This window comes from Oryzias latipes, chromosome 14, assembly GCF_053564925.1.
Source record: "Oryzias latipes strain Hd-rR chromosome 14, Olatipes_Hd-rR_3.1".
In the NCBI taxonomy this organism is placed as follows: Eukaryota; Metazoa; Chordata; class Actinopteri; order Beloniformes; family Adrianichthyidae; genus Oryzias; species Oryzias latipes.
Genome location: NC_136250.1, coordinates 30,164,599 through 30,186,608, shown reverse-complemented (window position 1 = coordinate 30,186,608; position 22,010 = coordinate 30,164,599). Strand labels below are relative to the sequence as shown.

The following is a 22,010-nucleotide window of genomic DNA, read 5'->3' as shown; positions in this document are numbered from 1 at the left end:
TCCACCACTTGAATCCCTTAGAAAATGTCCAAAGTGTGGATCTTTTGACTTCTGAAAAGCAACAGATAAAAGGAAAAAAAGGGTTTGCCAGAGGATTTTACCATGGAAGCCTAATAAAAACGGAAGTGTTGATCCAGTTCAGGCATCCTGAGGAACAAAAACATCCTTTTGCATATTTGGGACAAACCTTTCAAAAGGATTTGTCTTCTGTTGTGAATATGCAAAGGTTTCTCGTTGGCTTGTGCGAGGCTGTAGGACTCGTAACAAGGACAGGATTTTTTTCAAGATGCATATTTTTAATGCAGCCAACCAGGGTTCTCTTTAGGAAGAAGTATTGTGCTCTAACGTTCCCAAGATGCAACATCCATCGCGGACAAGATGAGCTTTATTTAAAAAAGAAAACTATGCAAACCGTCTCAGCATTTCAGCTGACTTTGCTGGCGTTTTATGATGCATTCAGTGCAGCGTATCTGCTGCAGACCAGCGTGTGACAATAACCAAGCAGCGCTTTTCCTTTTATGGCTGCATTTGGCTCACACCATTTTCTGAAGATCTATCAAAAGGACCTTCACTTTGGATTTGCATTATAGATCCAGCTTGCACATCACGGTTGGTCTCTTTTATTTATAAGGTTTTTCTGGTGTCTGTCAGGTTCATCAGGATGTAGCAGCTTTGCATTCTAAAGTCCACAAAAGTCCCTGAGGATCCTCAAACAGACCAGAAGTCAAGCAGCATGGGACTCAGCTGCTTCAAGTCTTGGAAGCATGACAGGACAGGCCACAAAGGTAACGTGGAGCTGCACGCACCATCAGCATCACCTGAAAATCCATGCAGACCCCCTCAGCTCTGTGCCGTCCTTCAGCTGGGACATTGAGAGAGACAAAGAGCAAAGCATGATGGGAGAAAAGGACAATGCATGGAAGGGTCTGAAACTCTGAAGGTCAGCAGATGTGGTTGGGTGGAGGCTGTGTTAGAGCTAAGAATAGATTTACCTGAAAATGTCTGAACATTTAAGATCATTTAGGACCATTTTAGTGTCTTGACGCATGCCTGAAACAATTTTAACAGCAAAATAACATCAGTAAAAACTCAGAAGGCTCTTAAAGCTGTTTTGGTTGAAAATAAAGTCTTAAAACTGCCCCTAAAAAAGCATTCATCTTTTAAATAAACTGTTCAGCTCTCTAAAAAAAATGAAAAGCCAAACTCTCCAACAGAAATCACAGCTAATGTGTCAAAAGTGTTTAAATGTGTCAGAAAAATCAAAAACACAACAATCCATATTATAAAATACTAAGTAAAATTACACAAGACCGGTTTAAAAAAAGTGCAAACAGAAATAATGACAGTAGAAATGCATGAATTCTTGCTGTGTTAAAAAAATAAACTTCACTGTAAAGCATGGCAGTGGAGGAATAATGATTTGGGCTGATGCACAGCCAAAATATATCTTTCAAACCGATTTAAAATCAGATTCAGACATGGGGTGGAGCAGTGTTGCCTCACAGCAAGAAGACCCCTGGTTCAATTCCGGTTGGGGGACCCGAAACAGAACAACAAGGTGTGGAGTTTGCATGTTCTCAGGCAAAAAGAAATCATTTCCAACAAATCTATTTGTAAAACTTGCTTCCGCTGGTTTGCAGGGTGGGTGGGTCCCATCCCACTATTGTCCACAAAGTGATAAATTAGCATTAGCCTGTGGAGTTAGCATGTTCTCCAGTGCATGTGTGGGTTTTCTCCGGCTTCCTCCCACCGTCCAAAAACATGCTTCATAGGCTAATTGGTCACTCCAAAATGTCCGTGAGTGTGAGTGTGCATAGGTGTGTGATATGTGTGACCCTGCGACAGACTGGCGACCTGTCCAGGGTGTCCCCTGCCTTTGCCCACAAGTGGCCGGGATAGGCTCCAGCAGCCCTGTGACCCCGAAAGGGATAAACGGAAGAAGATGAATGAAAAAAATGAAGGAATGTTCCCACTAAGATTTTCCTTTGAGCATCTGATCCCAGTTCAGATGATTTTTATCTGGATCGTTATCTGCAGGTAACAGAGACGTGCTGGCCAGCCCGGGTTCCTACTTCTTCCTATCCAACAGCGCCGGTCAGGGTGATGAGTGGTTGAAGAGCCTTAACAAGGGAGTCTGGATCCCTTTTACAGGTGCAAGTGTCAATACTGAGGTTTGGCCAATAGTCGACCTTAAGTATGGACTCAAGACGAATGTTCAGGTCACAGGTTGGTAGATGTGGTTGTCTGCACTTGTTCTCTCCTGCAGGGGTGTTTGGTCAGCGTTTGGAGGAGACCGTTCTGTATGAGCGACGCTACGGCGTACGTGTGGTTCCCATAGTCGTGGAGCAGTGCGTAAACTTCATCAGGGAGCGGGGTCTAGAGGAGGTGGGCTTGTTTCGGCAACCTGGACGGAACAGTTTGGTCAGAGAACTGCAGGAAGCTTTTGATTCGGGGGAGAGGCCGTCCTTTGACAGGTTTGGTCAGCTGTGGCTCTTTCAAATGCATTCTGATCACATTGTTGCAGAAGATCTTCATTACTGTGCATTCCCAATGCAGTACCACAGATGTCCACTCAGTGGCATCACTGCTGAAGCTCTATCTCAGACAGCTGCCAGAACCTTTGGTTCCCTACAGTTGCTACCAGAACTTCCTCTTCTGCGCTCAGAAGCTGTCGAGTGATCGCACACTGGTAACAATTCCCTATTCTTTTCAAAACGTCCAAGCATTTAGCTTCTTTAAAGTTTTTGTAAATCTAAAAATCTTCCTGGGATGCAACCTCAGCATTCTAACAAACTGGATGACTCCCTCCCCAAAAAAACAATGTGCAATGGGGAGGTTCCATCCTATCAAACAGTTGCATCAGTAAAACCAGCATTTAGTAATAAACAGCTACAGGAATGTTCATTAGCAAGTACTCACCTATGTGAAACTCTGTTGTAAAACGGACCGTCCTTCTCACCAACAACAGCTTGAAGAAATAAACCAATGGAATACCAAATAAAATGAGCAGAATTAAAACCAGCCGATTTACTTACCTTGTTTTACGTTCTTTAGTATTTCTCCTCCATTATTCCCTTTATTACTTTCCTTTAACCTTCTGCTTCTTCTCCAAGGGTATGATGGAGTTGAGGAGTCTTCTTCACGAGTTACCGGTTTCCAACTTTAACTTACTCCACTTCATCTGCCAGTAAGGAAACCTCTTGTTCGGTTGGACAGTTTGTTACAATTCAACGTAAGATTATTGTTGATACTTTCAAGATGATCAACTGTGGCTGTGGCTCCGGGTTCTTTGACTCTACTTGGTAGAGTCTCTAATGATTACTGGGTCACTGCTTTCTATATAAGGGATGGAAAACATGCATGTCCAAGGACCACTGTCTCTGTTTCCTTCCCAAAAAACACTCCTATTGGCTGGACAAGGTGGACGAGTTAATCTGCTATGTTTAGGCCGTGGGTGTCCAAATCCAGGCCTTGAGGGCTGCCCTCCTGCTGGTTTTCCACATATCCTACTTTACCAGCTGTTGTTTACCGGGACCAGGTGTGTTTAGCCAATAGCAAGCTTTAATGGCCGGTTGGTTTATAAACATGTAGGACCCAGCCCTTCTAGGCCTGTAATTGGACACCCCTAGTTTAGACTGTTCAAGGCAAGAAAGGATATCTAACAAACCATGACAGTGATGTTTGAGGGCAGGAACTGACCCTTAAGGCACCAACAAATAGCCTCAGTGAGGTAGATGTAATCTGTAGGGTCCTAGTTAGAGTTTGCTTTGAGCAAAATGAATGAAAGTAGAGCAAAAGAAGACGATCTGCACCAACGTTTGTGAGCAGGTTCCTGAATGAAGTCCAGTGCTACTCCAGCTGCAATAAGATGAGCGTCCAGAACTTAGCAACTGTGTTTGGGCCAAACATCCTTCGAGCCAAGGCTGAAGACCTGCAAAGCATCATGGGAGGTAAACTAAAAAAGAAGATCCACGCTTACAAAGCATAATTAAAGGCTGTGTCATACAGCCACTTTTTGCGTACATTTGGCACATTTCCCACGTGTGAAAATTCGGGCTTTCGTGATCCATGCGTGATATACGTCATTCATAGGTGTTTCTCGCGTTCGTCACTCGTCGAGCGTGTAGATGTCAGTTGAGGGTTTCGGCCGACAGGTCTTTGCGTGAATTCGATTTTGAGATTTTCCAAATTTGTAGTTGGATAAGAATAAAGCGGTTTACGCATATTTTATAATATAATAATAGTTTGTATTTATCTGTGCTATTCCAGACGCTCAAAGTTCTTACAATGTGTCATTCATCACTCATCCATACTTGGTGATGGCAGCTACTGATGTAGCCACAGCTGCCCTGGGGCAGACTGACAGAGTTCGCACCTACTGACCATCACGGGGACATTCCTACGCATTCACACACCTGTGGCGCCACACTGGATGCAGGGAGGGTGCAGTGTCTTGCCCAAGGAGAAAATGTATGCAGTGGCTGTTTGACACGACTTTAAGTTGTTCACACTTCCTGTTTCCAAAGGTGCAGCTCTAGTCCAGACTTTGATGTTGGAGCTGATCAGAGAAAACGAGTCCCTGTTTGCTAAGGTTCCTCCACCCATCAGAACACGGCAGGCCGAAGGTTCACGTGCGTCATCCAGCGCTCTGACGCAGCCTCATCTTCAGCCGCCGCCCTGCCTTCGACAGCGGTCTCTGCCTCTCATCACAGACAGCTCTGATGAAGATGGACACTCAAACAACTCCAGGTAAGAAAAAAACAACACATCCATCAAACACAAGATGGATGAAGCTGCTTGAACGAGTGACCAATGGTTTCAACAAGAGAAGACGTCAAGTCCAGAAGCCATGACTTAACTTTAAGATGACGCAACCATCAACCTGACATTTCTCCAGGTTTTATGGTTCTCTCTTCAGTTCTGACCTTCTTGCTTGTTTTTCTTCAGCTGCATCTTCTCTCCAGCAGTCAAGTTAGACTTTTCCTCTGGTCAGAAGAGGCGTCTTGGTCATCGACACACTTCGTCTCAGCCCGAGAACTGTATTTACCCCCCACTGTCCTGTAGTCAGCCTCTTCAACACACTTCTGCCAGAAACGACGTGGATTTATGCCAGCATCACGACGGTCAGGGACCATCTCATCTCCTTCAAGCTGCCAAATCCAACCTGCAGCTACATGACCAGGAGCCAGACGGCTCTGTGTCCGCCGGGCTCAAAGGTTGGGAAAAGGCTTGGTCAGGTCTTCAAGAGGAGGAGATGGGTGTAGTGCCTGAGGCAGCCAGTGGGGGCAGCAGTGAGGCACAGGAGGACAGCACCCCCTCTGCCTATGACAATCTGGATAGAGCCTCTCTGGATCCACCAATGGAGATCGCCACATGTGCAACCAACTTCTCAGAAGGCCATGTTGGAACTTCTGCACTAGAAGTTGAAAAACCGGAGACAAAGCAATCGACTCCGTGGTCGTCTGCAGAGATTTTACCATTTGATGAGAGCAGTGAAGATGTGGAGGCAGACACTCCTGGTTTGTCACCAAAGAAACCCAAAGAATTCTCCTCGTGTGAGAAACCAGAAAAAACTGAAGATCTTCACAACGACACGCCCCACCCAAATTCTCCGGCCTCCTGTTCTGCTCTTAGCGACAGTCCTCTTAGCACAGGAAGCTCAGAGGTGTTTCTCCCCTCTGCTCCTCCAAACCTCCAGGAGGCAGAGCATCTTTGTGCCAGCAAGGATACCCACTCCTTGGTGGCAAAGCTGCAGCAGCAGATGGTCCAGCAGAAAACAGAGTACCAGACACGGATAGAGAGGTGAGCAAACACTCCGGGACCTTTGAAACACAAATGTTTTGTAGCTCTCTGCAGGTCGTGGGTGTAGCGGTTGACACTCTTGAGAAGGGCCTGGTTCAAATCCCTGCTGGCTCATGAAAAAGGGGTCAGGTGGGTTTGGAAAATGGATGGGTGGCTTCTTCAGGAACCATCACCGTCCACCAGTTGTACATTTCTTTACAGAAACAGTGTTAAAGTGAAAGAAATGTTTCAACAATGGGAAATGCCACCATTTGTGGCAGCGTGTGTCAGGCAGTACACACACACACACACACAGGGTGTGCACGTGATACGCAAGTACCTCCACACAAACTACACTCTGATTGGCCTCATTTCTAACGAGTCAGGCTGCAGCAAGGAGCGTGCACGTTACACGTGAACACCTCTAACGGGCAGCTGACAGGATTTGAAAAAAGGCAGAATCTGCCTACTTCCCACTTGTGGGTTGTATACGTGTTCACTACGACCCGTCGCCAGCGGCATGGTCACCTGGGTGCCCCGTACAGGTTTTCACCCAGAAACAGCCCATATCCACCCGTGGAGCAGTTGGGATTAAGGCGTCAGTAGTAAAGTAAATTATATGTTCCATAGTAAAGTTTTTAACACTTTTAGTGTCCCATACTTGTAGATTTATCCACCTCCAGGCACGGTCATAGGCCGCAAAGGCATTCTGGGTAAAAACTGAGCCAAATCACCCTGTGATTCTTTAGGCAAACAGAAAGACAGCTTCACACCAAATGCTGTGAAGCCTGAGACAAAGAGGAAGTGGTCATAACTTGATGTACACATGTTGGACTTTACAATCTTTACTTTTCAACGTTGGGGTAATTGAAGAGACCATGGAGGTTTGTACATGTCCTCTGCAGGTTGGAGCGCTCCAACGACGCCCTGGAGCGGCAGGTCGCCGTCCTGAGGCTCAGTCTGGAGCAGCAGAGGCGGAGCCAAAGCGTCGCCGAGATTAAAATCCGCAACATGGAGCGAGCTAAAGTGGATGCAGACCACCGGAACAGCAGCCTGCAGAGGGAAATGGAGCTGTTCTTCCACATGTACGGAGAAATAAAACGGAGAACCGACAAAGGGGGAAGAGAGGCTGGAAGCATCTGAAGAAGAGGGAACAACTACAAAGACTTTCTGGGATGGGGAAGGGTCACATTTTGTCCTTGACGGGATCTTAAACTAAACTTTATCATTCTAATAGGGCGGATCCAGACTTTCAGAAAGAGCCAGAGTCTGACTGCAGGTTTGCTGAAGTGGCCGTGTTTCACTGGGATGGAGGGAGATTTTACAATGATACCAAAGCTTTGTCACAGATCTCAGCTTCCCTGTCTTTAAGGGGTTTCCGTTGTCTTACGGCTGTCTCAAATCCACAACACTCAGTTCAGAGCTGAAGAAACGTTGTGGGAGGAGTTATAGAAACCTGTCAACTAAACAGGGACTAATTGGAATTAAAAATGAGATTGTGGCAGCAGAACAGGCAGGTGATAACGTTTAGTAAAATGAAAGAACTACTGCAGTTGTACTCATAAACGGTCTTCAGACGGTAAATCAGTCAAGATTTGTATCTCAGGTGTTTGATTTGAGGTCATTTGACTGAAACTTGTTCGGTCTTTCTGCATGAGTCACTCCTGAAAATCTGATTTTTTTTAAACTTTAGCTCAACTCTGTCACACTTTTTGCTCACGGGTCACTTTGACTGACTGTTTATCCTAACCTCCACCTTTCCACTCCTAAAGATAAAAGAACATTTGAGAAGTTTGAGACATTTTTAAGCAATTTATCAGGCAAATTTCAACAAATTCCAGTGAAAAAGAGGTTCTGAAGAAACGTAAAGCCGTCTGTCATCAAGTCCATCCATGTCAGTCACTTTATGAGTCGATGACAGATATTTCTATTCGCCTTTGCTCTTCTTCAGCAGCTGCAAAAACACGTTTAGGTTGACAGACTCACAGATGTTCAGCCTCTAGAAGAGTTTCCAACTTTTTCTTTTAAATGGACTTGTTGACTTCGTGTTTAGACTGTCCACATTTCTTCAAACTTCCAACAACTCTGGAGGTCAAACAAAAGAAATTCAGATGAGCTGCCAATATAAAACTTTTATCGAAAAAAGAAAATGTGTTTTCGTCCCATCACCACAGACTTGAACGAGAAACGTCCTCACCTTCATTTATCTGGAGAAAATGAGCATGATTACGTTTTTCCAATAAAACATGAAGCCATTCTTTGATTATTGATGCATCAGTTTGAATCATTGAAGTTTTAAATGACATCCACAGATGTGACTCTAAATCTACTGCTCAATGAAAAGTCCAGGCAAAATAGTTTGAAATCCACAAAGAACTACAAGTCCCAGAGCCCCAACTCTTCATATTTTGTATGCCTGGAGAGCCCTAAATGTCCTCAAGAGATCCAAAAGGAGTCCGTTCAGTGAGTGGGTTTAGAAATGTCCTCTACAGAGAACACGTTAGTCAGGAGGATAGAATCAGCCCAGAGAACTACAAAAATGGCTCTTTATAAAATAGATATATGCGTTTAAGCAGCTTGAAGAATGTGAGGATATGACATGTCTGTGTTGTCATGTTTACATTCAAAAACTGAAAGTTGGAAGAGTTTCCATATTTGTGGTCTTTCCTGCAGAAAACTGCAGTTATTCAAAAGTGGCTCCATCAGCACTGAAACAGGTAACCGACAGGTGAGAGTGAAGCTCGCCAAGCAGCCGAACCTCTCTGACGCTACCACCAAAAACCGCCAGAAGGTTTTTCCAAGAAGGAATCAAATGGTTTCAATTCCTCGTCTTAAATCTAGGATCTCAAAAGTCTGTAACGGACAACATTTCCCTTCATGCACCTTGGCGTTGTCTCACATTGCTGATCAGCTGACTGAACACACCTGATCCAGGGGATCAGCAACAACTGAAAAACTAGCAGGTGCACGGGTCCAGAGGGTGGCGAGCTCGCAAAAGTGGCGTTCCCCTGCTGAGCGCACATTTGTTGCGTGAATATTTACGTGACGTACAACATTATCGCATTAGATATGTGGGCGTGGCTAACAAAAACTTCTGTTGCCAAGGAAATAATGTTTGCCAATTCTTTAAAAAAATTACATTGACCAAAACATAAATGGTTGCTATGGAAACTACAACATCCAAGTCTCATCGGGGGGGGGGGGGGGGAGTGAGGGGCATAAACTGGCTGCTCAGCCGGGTGAGGGCTGGTCAAAAGGGGGGGGCTAGCGGCTCCAGAACTCTAAATTTACTCCCCAACATGATCTCAAATCATAGAATAAATGTCCACGCTAAAAATGCACAGAGCTGAGGAGAGAGTTTAGCATAGATCTACTAGAGTGAAAGGATTTTTTTCCAGAAGGGACTGAAGCTCAAAGCTGCAGACAGATTTATGAATTCACACTCGCATGTTTCTGTTGAGAATCGGACTTTTATTCTCACGTCGTTCTGGCAAAAACAAACAAAAAAAGAACTTTACAGTCTACAAAGTCGTCACAGAGAGTGGGAGGTTCAGTCAGTACAACGGCGGTCAAAGGGGGGTCAGAGGTCACGGGGAGCGTGTCGTACTGCTGTGAGAAAAACATCAACACAAACATCCAACACTGACTGACAGTAAAGGAACCGAGCGGCTGCAGAAGGACATGTGACACGGTTCCTTCATCAGACAGACAAGGGCGAACCGTAACGGCGAGATGCGTAACGGCGAGCTGCATGCGCTTCTGAACATTCCGCTGAAAGTCTGAATTCTGCTGCGTCCTTTCAGAATAAGACGCGTTTTTGACAGAGGGCTGCAGGAAACATCGGCCATCGTTTGATGGAGCTGTGGTTTCTTCTGCTGAGCCCCACGTGGAATGAGAACAAAAACCCAAAGAAAAATCCAAGAAACAGACCGAACTTCAGTGATCAGGAGCTTTTCCTGAGACGCCTTCACAATGAATATGGAATATGCCTGTTCTACTCATTTGGTTTATACCCAGCTGGAGCAGGTGAGTCCTCTGGAGTCTTCAGAAGAACGTTTCCTGCGTTCTGAAGGAGGGGATAAAGTGCTTCTGACGCGGGATCTGTCGGAACCAGCGGATGGACCTCCAGAAGTGATGGGAATGTGGGTGGAGAGGGGGGTGGGGGTGGGCTCCCGTCAACCTGAAGGATGAAGAGCAGCAGAGGCTCAGATGAAATGTCCTTCCTGCCTCCCGATGAGCTCAGCAAACACGCAGACGTCAATACCACAAAGTCCACGGACCGACAAACCGCCAGAGCGGACTGTGACCCTTTAGGAACACAAACACCAAGACCTGCAGGAGAACTGTGGGACATGACTGTGGGACCTGCCGCTGGTTATAGCTGCCAGTAAACGAGGATCAGAGCTCACAGGTCAGGTCCAGGTGAGAGCTGGGGGCAGGGTATGCCTTTCAGGTGAGAGCTGGGGGCGGGGTCTACCGTCCAGGTGAGAGTGGGGGCGGAGTCTGCCTTTCAGGTGAGAGCTGGGGGTGGGGTCTACCATCCAGGTGAGAGTGGGGGCGGAGTCTGCCTTTCAGGTGAGAGCTGGGGGTGGGGTCTACCATCCAGGTGAGAGAGGGGGGCGGAGTCTGCCTTTAAGGTGAGAGCTGGGGGCGTGGTCTACCGTCCAGGTGAGAGTGGGGGGCGGAGTCTGCCTTTGTCACCACTAGGCCTTTCAACATTGTGATTGAAAAGAAGCAAAGACGGATGTTTTGGAGCTAAAGGGGGTCCATATCCAGACAGCTACAGAACCAGAACACCGATTGAAGGAAGCAGAGGTGGGCGGGGTCACAACGAAGTTACGGGTGCCCCCCCCCCTCAGAAGCCCGATGGCGTCAGGATGTTCATGTCTCGGTGCTTGAGCTTGTGCGGACGCGCCCCCTGCCGCCGGCCCTCCACCGTGGGGATCTCCATCTTGGGGGGGGACACCTTCTGAGGGTCGTCAGTCAGACGAGCCGCCTGCGACTTCATCACCTCCATGGGCGTCGGCTTCTGGGCTCCGCGGTACGCCTGCAGCGCAAAGCCTGCTGGGAAAGAAATTCAGCAGCAATAGGTTTTTGTTGAGAAATCCGGAAAAATGATTTGAAGGTTAAAAGTTAAACATCAGAAATGTCTGAAAGTTATACATATAATAGACTGTTTTTTTTAAATATTTGATTCTTTTTAGCTTGTTAAGCCTTAGTCTTTTAAAAAATGTTGCCCACTGTGTTTTTAAAGAGTCGCGTTACAATAAGTTCCATGTTTTTTTTCTAAAACGAACAAAATTCTTCAAGTTGAGACTTTTCTTAAAGTCTCATCTTCTTAAAGAGTCAGCAGATCAAAGGTCAGGTTTTCCCCTCCACAAAGCTCGTTTTTCAGCTGCAGAAGGATCTGGAAGGTTTCTAGAAACCTTCTCAACGTGACACTGCAGAGACGCAACATTTCCTCGAGTATTTCTGTTTAGTTTCTGCTTTAAATGTCTTATTAAACTATTATAAAACTAACTTTCTAGTAACTTTTCAATCAAATGTAAAGACTTGTTTTAAGGCAACAAACCCCAGTAGCTTGTGGAGTCATTTGATGTTAATAACATCTTATTTTAGGTTATTTCTTAGATGAAACTGTTTTTTGAAACAAGCATTTTTAGGTTTTGTTGTGATCTTGTTTTGACAAACATATTTGTTGGATTTGAATAACTGGAAGGTTTTGATTGAGTAATTAAACTTAAAAATCATCCAAACAAATTGATCTTTTAATGTGTTTATCCTAGTCTGACTAAGATGATTATGGTCTGTTGTAGCTCCTAAAATGGGATCCATTTGGGGAAGGAGTGCATAAATATACCTAATTCCTCAATTAATTACAGTACATTTTAGTATTTATATTCTTACGATTTAATCTTGTTTTAAAGCACAGAACATCCCAACTCATTTTCAGAAATCTCACAAAGGCAAATTCTACTACAGCTAGTTCAATTTTTCACCTAAAACAACATAAATCCTTTTAAATTCCATTTTTATTTAAACTTGTTTTTAAGAAGAATCTGTTGTTCCCAGTTTAAAGCTCTTTGGTTGTTTAACTCGGCTCTATCTGACTCAGTGATGAAAGTCAGGTAAGGAAAAAATCCCTGAACTTTTCTTTGAGCGATATGGCGGGCACAGAGCGAAATTTTGGAAAAATACGTGGTCTTAGATGCATTCTGGTGCATTCTGGCAGCTAGTTATTCACTTCTTTATCAAGAAACTAAGACTAATTGGAGCATCATGATTTGTCATTCAAACCCCTAGTTTGACTCTCCATTAAGGACTTGCTGGTCCCAAAAAAGAATTTGGAAAATTGCTCAAAGTAACACAATCCTACAATCTACGCTTTTCCTTAAAGCTGCAAAACATACAATTGCTAAAATATAGTAACATCAAAGCCCCAAATGGCAAAAAGAACACCAGTAACTATGATATTCTATGAAAATACCTCAGTTATTTATACATTATTTCTGCTTTAGAAATGACTGATGTACAACATCCACTTGCACTGTTTTCTCAAACTATAATTACATCAAAATATGGGATCTGCTTTAAACTATAATTCTATAACATAATACATCAATTCTTTAACACCAATACTAAGTAATCTGGGAAATATCAAAACAAACATACAAACTAAACTAAACATTGTAAACATTATTTTTTAAGGGAGTGCGGGTCCAAACCATCAAATACTTATAATTAATGTCAACTATACTGAACTAAATCATGGTAATTAGGAAATACAAATAAATTAGATAAAGAAATGTATTCAAAATAAAAACTGAAACTCAAAACTAAAGTTGAAATTATTTCAAAATGTGGTTTTGAGATTATTTTACACAAAGAAGTATTTGACCTACACTACCTTAAAAATCTTTTTTTTCCAGCCAAGACCACTTCAATTTGTTTTTTATCGTCTTCTCACAACTGAGGTCGTGACCAGGCTCAATAATGACGATGCCTGCCATTATTTTAACACAAATTTGATCGCAAACTCTTCAGATGTGTTTGTGAAAGTTTAGCGTGGGTCCGCCAGTTTTGGTCTCTAGGGAAGCAAGTCACGCTGACCACGTGGTGCAGACAGAGCCAATCAGACCCATCGACGCATCCGAAAGCAACTAAAACGTCCCGTCATTGGTCAATTAGGCCCGGAAGACGAGAGATGGCCACGACCATAGAGGAAGCGATCTGCGGAGAAATATAGAAAATAAAGCTAAAATTAGCTGATTTCAGACCATTTTCTAATCCGGAAAGCGATTTGTCCGTAGAGATCAGGTCTTTATTTCCCGGAAAGTACGTTCGGTTTGCTCAAAAACCCGGATTTCCGGGAATTCCCGGAAGACTTTCATCACTGCTGACTCCAAACTGATCACCTACCTAAAGTCATCCTGGAAAAAAAGACGGTAAAAGTCTGCAGCTCTGCCCAACGTTCCCATGTGTAAAAAAAAAAAAAAAAAAGTCAACTCTGCTGGTCGTCAGTCACCCGGACCTGAACCCTCTGAGCAGAACCTGCGTCATGTTTTGTACGGCCAATGGGGGCTCGGGTTGCTGGTTTGTTTACAGTCTGAAGGTCCGTCCATCGCGTTGTCGACGCGGATCATGGAAGAACCAAAGAAAGTCAAACCTGCAGCGCTGCCGTCTGATCCCAGGTCAGAGGCTGAATGCTGAACTAGCGGTCGAGGTCCGAACACGCTCCAGCGTTCCACCGCGCCGCCGGCTCCTCCTCCTGCGGCCGGGTCCAGCCCCCCCATGTCCACGCTGCTGTTGGAGGAGCTGAGGCTGACCTCTGAGCCGGTGCTGCTGAACCAGCCCCTGCACAACACACAGCACGCCGGCGTCAGCTCCATGCGTGTCCGTCCCCCCGGGGGAGGGCGGCTGGCTGAGCGTACCTGCGCTGCGCTTTGGGAGAGCTGTGAGGCGTGTTTGACGGCGTGGACTGAGCGGACGAGCTCTTCTCCTCCCTGACGTCCAGGTTCTGGATCTGCAGCTTCTGAACCAGAAAAGATCCCGTTCAGAAAGTCTCATCACTTTTACCACATTTTCAGCAGATAAACGACCCGGAAGTCAAAGAAAAAAGACAACAAAAGATCAACAAAATATAGAAAATTATTTGTCGTTTTCATTTTTACGTATTAATAAAGTTTTCTTCCATTCAATTCTGTTTTTTAATCAATATATTTAAGACCAAAAGGAAAAACGAAGAGGAAACAAAAGAATCTGATCTGAACACATTTAAGGGGAAAACTAAAATGAAATCTATAAAGATAAATATGGAAACTAGTAATGCAGATGAGATGAAAACATTTTAACTAATCAATAAAAAGATGAATAAATAAGCCAGACTAGTGTATTTATTTATAAATTGTTTCTTATGTGAAAAACAAAACAATCTCCTGAAGTTTTGAGGATTTCTCCGAAAACTGCATCTAAAATGAAAGTATTGAAGCAGCGTCAGGAATGTTGCAGTGAAGTATTTGAGTGATGGGTTGGTGACGGCGTCCGGCTCACCTGCAGGGCCTCGGGCATGCGGTGGTGGTGCCGGGTTTCCTCGGCCGTGAGGCCTTTGTGGGGGGTGTAGCTGGTGTCAGTAAGCCCCGCCCTCTGCTCAAACTTGGACATGCTTTCGTGGGTGTGTTCTGAGTCCAACAAAAGAAGCATCGTTAAGGTGTTTTAGCAAGAAAAAACTAAAACTGGGAAAATCATGATCAGAATGAACTCCACGTAAATTAAGATTAATTCGAGACCACTATTTCCAATTAGTTTTTTCCCCCGTATTTTCCAGAAATCCTGAGGAAGAGGAGCGGAGACGTACTGGTGATGAGAGAATTCATGATGATGGAGGAGGCCTTGGTCTTCACTGCTCCTGGAACCTTGAAGGAGGCGGTGTCCGGCACCGCTGACTCTCTAACCGGGCCGCTCTCGACCTCCTGGAGGCGAGGGGACAACGCTTAATTGAATCTTTTCAACCCCCCCCTCGGCTGAAGTGGGATCAACCGGCTCAGTCTTCACCTCTGCCAGCTGGGAGAACTTCCTCTCTGGAATGACGGGGCGTCTCCACAGGTTGTTGATGCTGATGTCGTGCGGGGGGGTGGACATGGGGGCCTCCAGGTTGTCGTCGTAGCTGAGGGCCCGGCGGGTCATTCCCACGGGAAGCTTCATCCCCCCCATTCCAGAGCCCTCAATGGCTGCAAAAGAAGAGCGACAAAGAAAAAGTTTGGCGTGAAACACATTTGATAAATAACAACAGATTTTTATGGATATCAGACCAATGTAAATATGTGTTATTTCAGAGTACATTTGTGTTACTTCAGAGTAAATTTGTGTTATTTCAGCGTAGAAAATGTGTTACTTCAGAGTAAAATCAGAATCAGAATCCTCAGAATCCTTTTTATTGTCATACGCACAGCTTTTACACCGACATACACCGAGTAACGTGTGTTTCGTCAGTGTACATTAGTGTTTTTTCCCAGTGTACATTAGTGTTTTTTCCCAGTGTACATTTGTGTTTTTTCCAGTGTACATTTGTGTTTTTTCCAGTGTACATTTGTGTTTTTTCCAGTGTACATTTGTGTTTTTTCCAGTGTACATTTGTGTTTTTTTCCAGTGTACATTTATGTTTTTTCCAGTGTACATTTGTGTTTTTCCAGTGTACATTAGTGTTTCTTCCAGTGTACATTAGTGTTTTTTCCAGTGTACATTAGTGATTCTTCCAGTGTACATTAGTGTTTTTTCCAGTGTACATTTGTGTTTTTTTCCAGTGTACCTTTGTGTTTTTTCCAGTGTACCTTTGTGATTTTTCCAAGTGTACCTTTGTGTTTTTTCCAAGTGTACCTTTGTGTTTTTTCCAAGTGTACATTTGTGTTTTTTCCAGTGTACATTAATGTTTCTTCCAGTGTACATTAGTGTTTCTTCCAGTGTACATTAGTGTTTTTTCCAGTGTACATTAGTGTTTTTTCCAGTGTACATTAGTGTTTCTTCCAGTGTACATTAGTGTTTCTTCCAGTGTACATTAGTGTTTCTTCCAGTGTACATTAGTGTTTCTTCCAGTGTACATTTGTGGTTTTTTCCAGTGTACATTTGTGTTTTTTCCAGTGTACATTTGTGTTTTTTCCAGTGTACATTTGTGTTTTTTTCCAGTGTACATTTGTGTTTTTTCCAGTGTACATTAGTGTTTCTTCCAGTGTACATTAGTGTTTTTTCCAGTGTACATTAGTGATTCTTCCAGTGTACATTAGTGTTTTTTCCAGTGTACATTAGTGTTTTTTCCAGTGTACATTAGTGTTTTTTCCAGTGTACATTAGTGTTTTTTCCAGTGTACATTAGTGTTTTTTCCAGTGTACATTTGTGTTTTTTTCCAGTGTACATTTGTGTTTTTCCAGTGTACATTTGTGTTTTTTCCAGTGTACCTTTGTGTTTTTTCCAGTGTACCTTTGTGATTTTTCCAGTGTACATTTGTGTTTTTTCCAAGTGTACATTTGTGTTTTTTCCAGTGTACATTTGTGTTTTTTCCAGTGTACATTTGTGTTTTTTCCAGTGTACATTTGTGTTTTTCCATTGTAATCCTGCTTTACTTGAACTTTTACCTGATAAATGTTTAGTGAAAATGCCTAAACCTGAGCAGCAGATTATTCAGCAGTAGCCTCACTGACACAACAAGCAAAGCTGATTTACTTTCTGCTGTGACCATTTCACTGCAGGAAGATCCAGTTTCAGGCAGAAATCCCTTGAAGGTCACCAGGAGAGACGGAGTTTGAGGTCAGGAGATCCTCTTACCGTCAGAATTCAAGTATTGTCAGCAAACAGAGCGATGCTTTGTGAGTCTGTGTGGCTCTGCTGTTACACATGTGTCCTTCTAAAGAGGAAGGTTCCCTTTATCCTTAGATAATTATCTTAGCTTTGTCTGGCTGAGACCATTTTCTTGATCACATTATGGTAAAAATAAATTTTCTTATCAAAGAGAGGGTTGTGCATTACTGTTTCATCAACTTGGGTAAGATCCACAACCTCTAGATTTGATTTGGTTTAATATAAATTCCTTTAACTGAAGTAACAAGAACATTTATTTGTGGGAATTAAGAATTATGAAATTTTTTAGTCAAGAGTCAAGACTGAATTAAAGTACAAGTTTTAAACACAGACTATCATTAAAGTTGTTAGATTGAAGAAAAAATAACACAGTTAGCAACTAATTGGAAGTACCTTATAGTAGAAGTACAAAATATTTACCAAATAAACTATGAGTAAATCACAGCACCAATAATTAACATCAGTTCTTCTTTCTTCATACAGCTGAATAAAAAAAATTCATTTGTCTTTTATTTTGAAGAGAACAACTTGTTTAAAGCTGTAGAAACTATGAAACAGGAAGTGACACAAAATAGCTTCCTGAGTTTTTTTCATGACATTTGAAATATTTTTTTGTCTCTAAAATGTCCCGTAGATGAAGGCGGTTCTTCTAACCTGGGAGATCTCCAGGGCCAGACATGGCAGCTGAGACGCAGAAGAAGATCAGAGAGAGCAGACGCTGCAAACAGAAACACCTGATGAAGACTTGGAAATCTGAACAACTTTCAACAGACAGGATCATACCTTCCAAGGTGGATGCTCTAATGTGGATTAGATGGAGTGGTGGTTACACGGGCCTGTTTGACATACACGACTGCCTTTGGCAATGCATTGTGGGAGAGCAGTAAGGCCACAGAAGCAACTGAGGAGACAGGAGGTTCAGCTGCATCACTCAGATACGGAGAAAGGACAAACGTTGGAGCTGGACGTTTCTTCTGCCTGGACTGATGGAAAACAGTTTGACTGAAAGTCTCATCTACTGTCCTTCCAGCTGCACTGAAACTGAGGATTTTATTTACATTTAGCAGAAGATCTGATCTAAAGTGAATGAGCACCACAAAGACACCTGATGTGATGCTGAAAATATTCATGAAGAACCAACCTGTGAGACCAAAGAAACATTTAGAAATCATTCAACAGCGAACGAAGGACATTTACTTAAATGTTTAGAAACACAATTTGGCTCCGAAATCTGCTGGGTCTCAGTAGAACTTAGTGTCAAAAGTCAAAGCAAAATTTTGATTTATTAAAAACAGAAAATTCCCAAATCAGTTTTTGTTTGGTTATAAAAAACTGCTTTCACTGCAGATGCACTAATATTGATTTTCTTGGGTGTAAAAAAAACAAGAGACACTTTGTTATGGTCCTGAAAAACAAATCAAGATATGCTTTAAAAGGAAAATAGATTTATAGATCTGATAAGGTGATGATGAATCTTTAAAGTGAGGATCAATTTGATTTGATTGTTGAACCTATTGAACCCAGTCTTCTTCTTTTTAAAAAAGAAAGGTTTTGTGGAAAAACATTTAAAAAACAACCAACATCAAACTGGTCTGTAATATAAATTCATCAGATTGATTAATCATTTTTTTTCTTCAGTTTTAAAGGCGTTCGTTAGTTATTAGATTAACTCACATTTTCAAAATAAAAGCTTGACCTTTGATCAGTTTGTTTTGTTGAGGTGAAAACTGTTTTTCAAACCATGCAACTCTTTTCAATGGAAATTTAACAAAGATATCGATGCTAGGATATTCAACCCAAATGAAGTGACACTCTTCAATCTATAGTAACAATCTTAAATTCAACAGACATTTAGACTATAGAAAAACACTACCCTTCTGTTTATTTATTAACCAAACTTTGACAAACCATCAAATTAAAATCAACTTATTAAGATCCAATGCATAATGAAAATAAACCGTTTAACCTTTTTTTAAATTAAATGTTGATTCAAGAACCGACTACAAAAGATAATTTTTGTTAAAACTAAATCCAAAATATTTAAGTAAAAACTAATTTCATGTTTGATGTCTTCACAGCAGTTTGAACCCTTAATTCAAAATGCTGCTTTGTAAAAATGAGGAAAAATTAAGGTTTACTATTCAAAGCTTGATCTTACAGGATGGTTTCAAAAACGTGATTCCTGGTTTTCTAAATGACAAAAAGATGTTTGCGTGTTTCTTATTTATTGTTTTAATCACTGCGGGGTCGTTCAGGCGACGCTACGTCACCTCTGACGTCACTGACGGAGTTGCTTCAGAATAAAAGCATGCACTCTGGAATAAATAAACAAAACTGTGAATTAAATGTTTTATGTTGTTCCCCAATAACGAACAAACGAACCCCCACAAAATTCACAAAATATCATGAACTGTCACGCGACATACTTAAATGTAGTTAAAATATAAGAAGATTTCAGATAAGATACAGTACATTTTCTGCGTTTATGAATTTTAAGGTGAAAGAACCGAGTAGCTAACACTAGACAGTAAGCTACGTTTACATTAAGACACAAAATACAGCTATACTTTCTGACCAAAGACGAAATTCTGGTGGTAACAGGAGGATTATTGCCTTCTTATGATGTCAAGCGTGTGAATTAAACTATTATCAAATTTCTGCTTGCTGGCTTCTTTCCTCGCCTTACTGCTTATAGCGGAACCGGAGGAGGAAAGATGCTAGCAGCAGCTTTCGGTACAAGCAGCCCAAAGCGGCGCTTCTCTGAAAAACCTCCGATGTTTTTCTCTCACCTTCGGTCAAAGGCAGCCTCAGACCAACGACTAAGACAACGCGAATCCCTTCGTTCTGACTGGTAGACTTAAAGAAGACGACAATACTCGGGTTGCAGCCATTGTACTCTGCACACAGAAAACCCTTCTCGACGGGAGCTGGCTTTGGCTGTTCTCGGGGAATCTCGCGAGAGTATGTTGAGCTTGCGTGTCATTGAAATCTAACAACACGAAATAACAATAAACTTCATTACAAACCCAATTTACACGACAAAACACGACTTAAATTATATTTTTGAATAAAAAATAAAAATTCAATTCTAAACAACCTAATATTTGACACGTATTTCACTTATTGGTTCTAATTTTGGAATAGGTTTATTTCAAGAAATCACGACAAAACAAATTCTTAAAAGAATTCAATGAGTCAAACTCCTTCGAGGATCAAATTTATAATAAATGTTTATCCTAAAACAACAACAAAAAAAACGATGTATTAATTTATGTATTCATTAATTGCCCGTAGTTATAATTTTCCAACTCTCCGGAGCAACATTATAGTTTTTGTAGTAAAATCTAATTTGAATTCTATTAATTATGAATTACAAGTTTGAATTTTAGAAAGACTCAATTTTTTTAGAATCAGGAGGTAGTGACACTTTTATGGCATTCAGTGAGTGAAGTTTATAAAAGAAGCATTAAAACACATTTTCATTGTTAATAATGAGGAAAGGAGACAATTTAACGGACCTGTTGACTCGCCAAAGTTTCAGGAATTTCTTTGTCTTTGTCTCCACCTAGCGTCTGGTATGAAAAGTGCAGCTTCATTGCTTAGGTAGACGAGGTAGACTGTGCTCGGTGTTACGAAACATCCCAGTTGGTTTTTCTTTGTAACGAAAGTTTACAAAAATCCCAAAGGAGTTTCTGGTTCCAAATGACGCGTTGTAAGCTCTGCAGGCCTGCAGGAAAAGGTTCTGCAGCTTCTGCAGCTGTACAGTTCTGTCAGCTGGTTCTGGCAGTAAAGTGTGAACTTTGAGTTCCCTCCCAGGTTGTGATGCACATTCGCATTTGCATACAGAGGAGCAGGGCGCCTCCCTCCCTGGGTTGGTTTTTGGCGACTTTACTGTGCGCAGACGTTGTTACAGCAGAGGAGGAATTAAACAGTCCGGTCCGGTGGGATCAACCTCTGTCTCTATTCCCCCCACTGAGATCTCCGGAAAGAATCCGCGGATACCCGTCCAACTTTTTTCACCTCCGCTCTCCTCGCCTCTCTTCCGGCGTCCGTCACAGGTCTGAGCCCCGCCGCTCCACCGACATCATGTCCATCCAGACGAGCGAGAAGACGACGCGGACCTTCAGGACGCTGGACATTGGCTCCTCGAACCCGGTCCCCACCAGGACGATGACCTTGGGTCGAGGTCCTACCAAGACGCAGACCGTGCAGGCCATGCCGTACGCGCTCAACGGCTCCTACGAGTCCGTGCGCTACCTGATGCCGATGCAGCAGTCCGCGCCGCAGCAGTCCTACATGATCATGCAGCAGCAGCAGCCGGTCATGCAGCCGGTCATGCAGTCCGTCATGCAGCCGGTCATGCAGCCCATGATGCAGCAGTCCGTCATGCAGCCCATGATGCGCTCCGTGGTACAGCCGATGTACGTGCAGACCCTTCCGCGCGTCAGCAGCACCGCCAACCACAGCCAGGAGTCCGAGCAGCTGGTGGTCCAGAAAAGTACAGTGGAGGTGAGTTTCAGCAGTCTGCTTCAATGACTAAACTTCACTACCTTTCCTGTCAGAAGGTACATTTCAGAAGCAATTGACTGTTTGGAATTTGGCCAACAAATTGTTATTTTTAGATCTTACGCAACAGGTGATTTTTTTTTTAGTGGTAGAAAAGATTAGAGCCTGGCTTCAGCATCCTCACACCTGAAGCCCCTGGACATGTCTGACCTCTGTGACCCCAGAGAGAGCTCATAAATCCAGTTTCTGCTCACAGTCACACCAGGCTGCAAACATCTCTCTTTATTAGTTTGCCAGGCGCAGTGGTTCTCAGCTGACAGACAGAGCAGGAACCTGGACTGCTTTTTCTGTTTGGTGATGGATGGAGGAGATTTTTTTTTTTTTAATCCAGCAGCATCTCAGCCTGGATGGTCTTTTTTTGACAGGGGTCTGCAACCTGAGGAATGAATGATTCACTGAACGTGAATGATCGGAGTATGTAATGGGATTGTGGTGACTTTGTTTTAGTTTAGTACATTGTGGTTTATTATTTAAAAAAAAACAACTTCAAGCACTCATCATCTCAGAGGCAAAATTCTTATACTATCTTATTGCGTTGACACCATTGTCGTAATTTTTTTAATATTTGGCAGAAAAGAAGAAACATGATGGATAAACATCAGAGTTATAATAATAAAAAATGTCATGTTTGATTTCCTGCATTTCAAATTCAAGTACAGCAGGAGGATCTTATTTGACAAAGGTGTATTTTATTTTGAAAGGAACTCGTTTGTGCTGGTGTCAAGAGTAGCATGAATTGAAATAGTTATAGAAAAATAAAAAACTGTAATAATTCAATCATTGTAAGAAATTAAGAGGTACATTTTGTAAACGAA

At 42.7% G+C, this 22,010-nt stretch overlaps 3 protein-coding genes across 10 annotated transcripts in view; 2 read left to right on the top strand and 1 right to left on the bottom strand.

Annotated features, from left to right (window-relative positions):
- Positions 1-600: 600 nt before the first annotated feature.
- LOC105355710 (rho GTPase-activating protein 24-like) lies at positions 601-8,055 on the top strand. Its single transcript, XM_020709172.3, has 9 exons — positions 601-785; positions 2,038-2,151; positions 2,267-2,474; positions 2,557-2,689; positions 3,114-3,187; positions 3,829-3,950; positions 4,527-4,749; positions 4,948-5,802; positions 6,687-8,055. Exons 1-9 carry the CDS (start codon positions 734-736, stop codon positions 6,922-6,924), a joined length of 2,019 nt encoding a protein of 672 aa, XP_020564831.1. The 5' UTR covers positions 601-733; the 3' UTR covers positions 6,925-8,055.
- Positions 8,056-9,231: 1,176 nt separating this feature from the next.
- Positions 9,232-20,418, bottom strand: LOC101158222 (putative monooxygenase p33MONOX). 7 transcript variants are annotated; one of them, XM_078930874.1, is made up of 9 exons: positions 20,148-20,418; positions 17,413-17,530; positions 17,284-17,347; positions 14,833-15,008; positions 14,636-14,750; positions 14,332-14,459; positions 13,713-13,813; positions 13,448-13,635; positions 9,232-10,842 (listed from the first exon to the last, which is right to left on the bottom strand). In XM_078930874.1, exons 3-9 carry the CDS (start codon positions 17,306-17,308, stop codon positions 10,637-10,639), a joined length of 939 nt encoding a protein of 312 aa, XP_078787000.1. In that variant the 5' UTR covers positions 17,309-17,347; positions 17,413-17,530; positions 20,148-20,418; the 3' UTR covers positions 9,232-10,636. The 7 variants fall into 7 exon arrangements, with proteins under 7 accessions (XP_078787000.1, XP_023818505.1, XP_078786999.1 ...); XM_023962737.2 differs by having other exon boundaries at positions 9,232-10,845; positions 20,148-20,403; XM_078930873.1 differs by having other exon boundaries at positions 9,232-10,845; positions 17,284-17,313; positions 20,148-20,308.
- Positions 20,366-22,010, top strand: part of pof1b (POF1B actin binding protein) — a 33,839-nt gene continuing 32,194 nt past the window's right edge. The window contains exon 1 of one of the 2 annotated variants that reach the window (XM_023962734.2): positions 20,366-21,138. In XM_023962734.2, coding sequence (XP_023818502.1) covers positions 20,452-21,138 — 687 coding nt within the window. In that variant the 5' untranslated portion in view covers positions 20,366-20,451. The remainder of the gene's footprint in view (positions 21,139-22,010) is intronic. The other variant, XM_023962735.2, reaches the window with a different exon arrangement.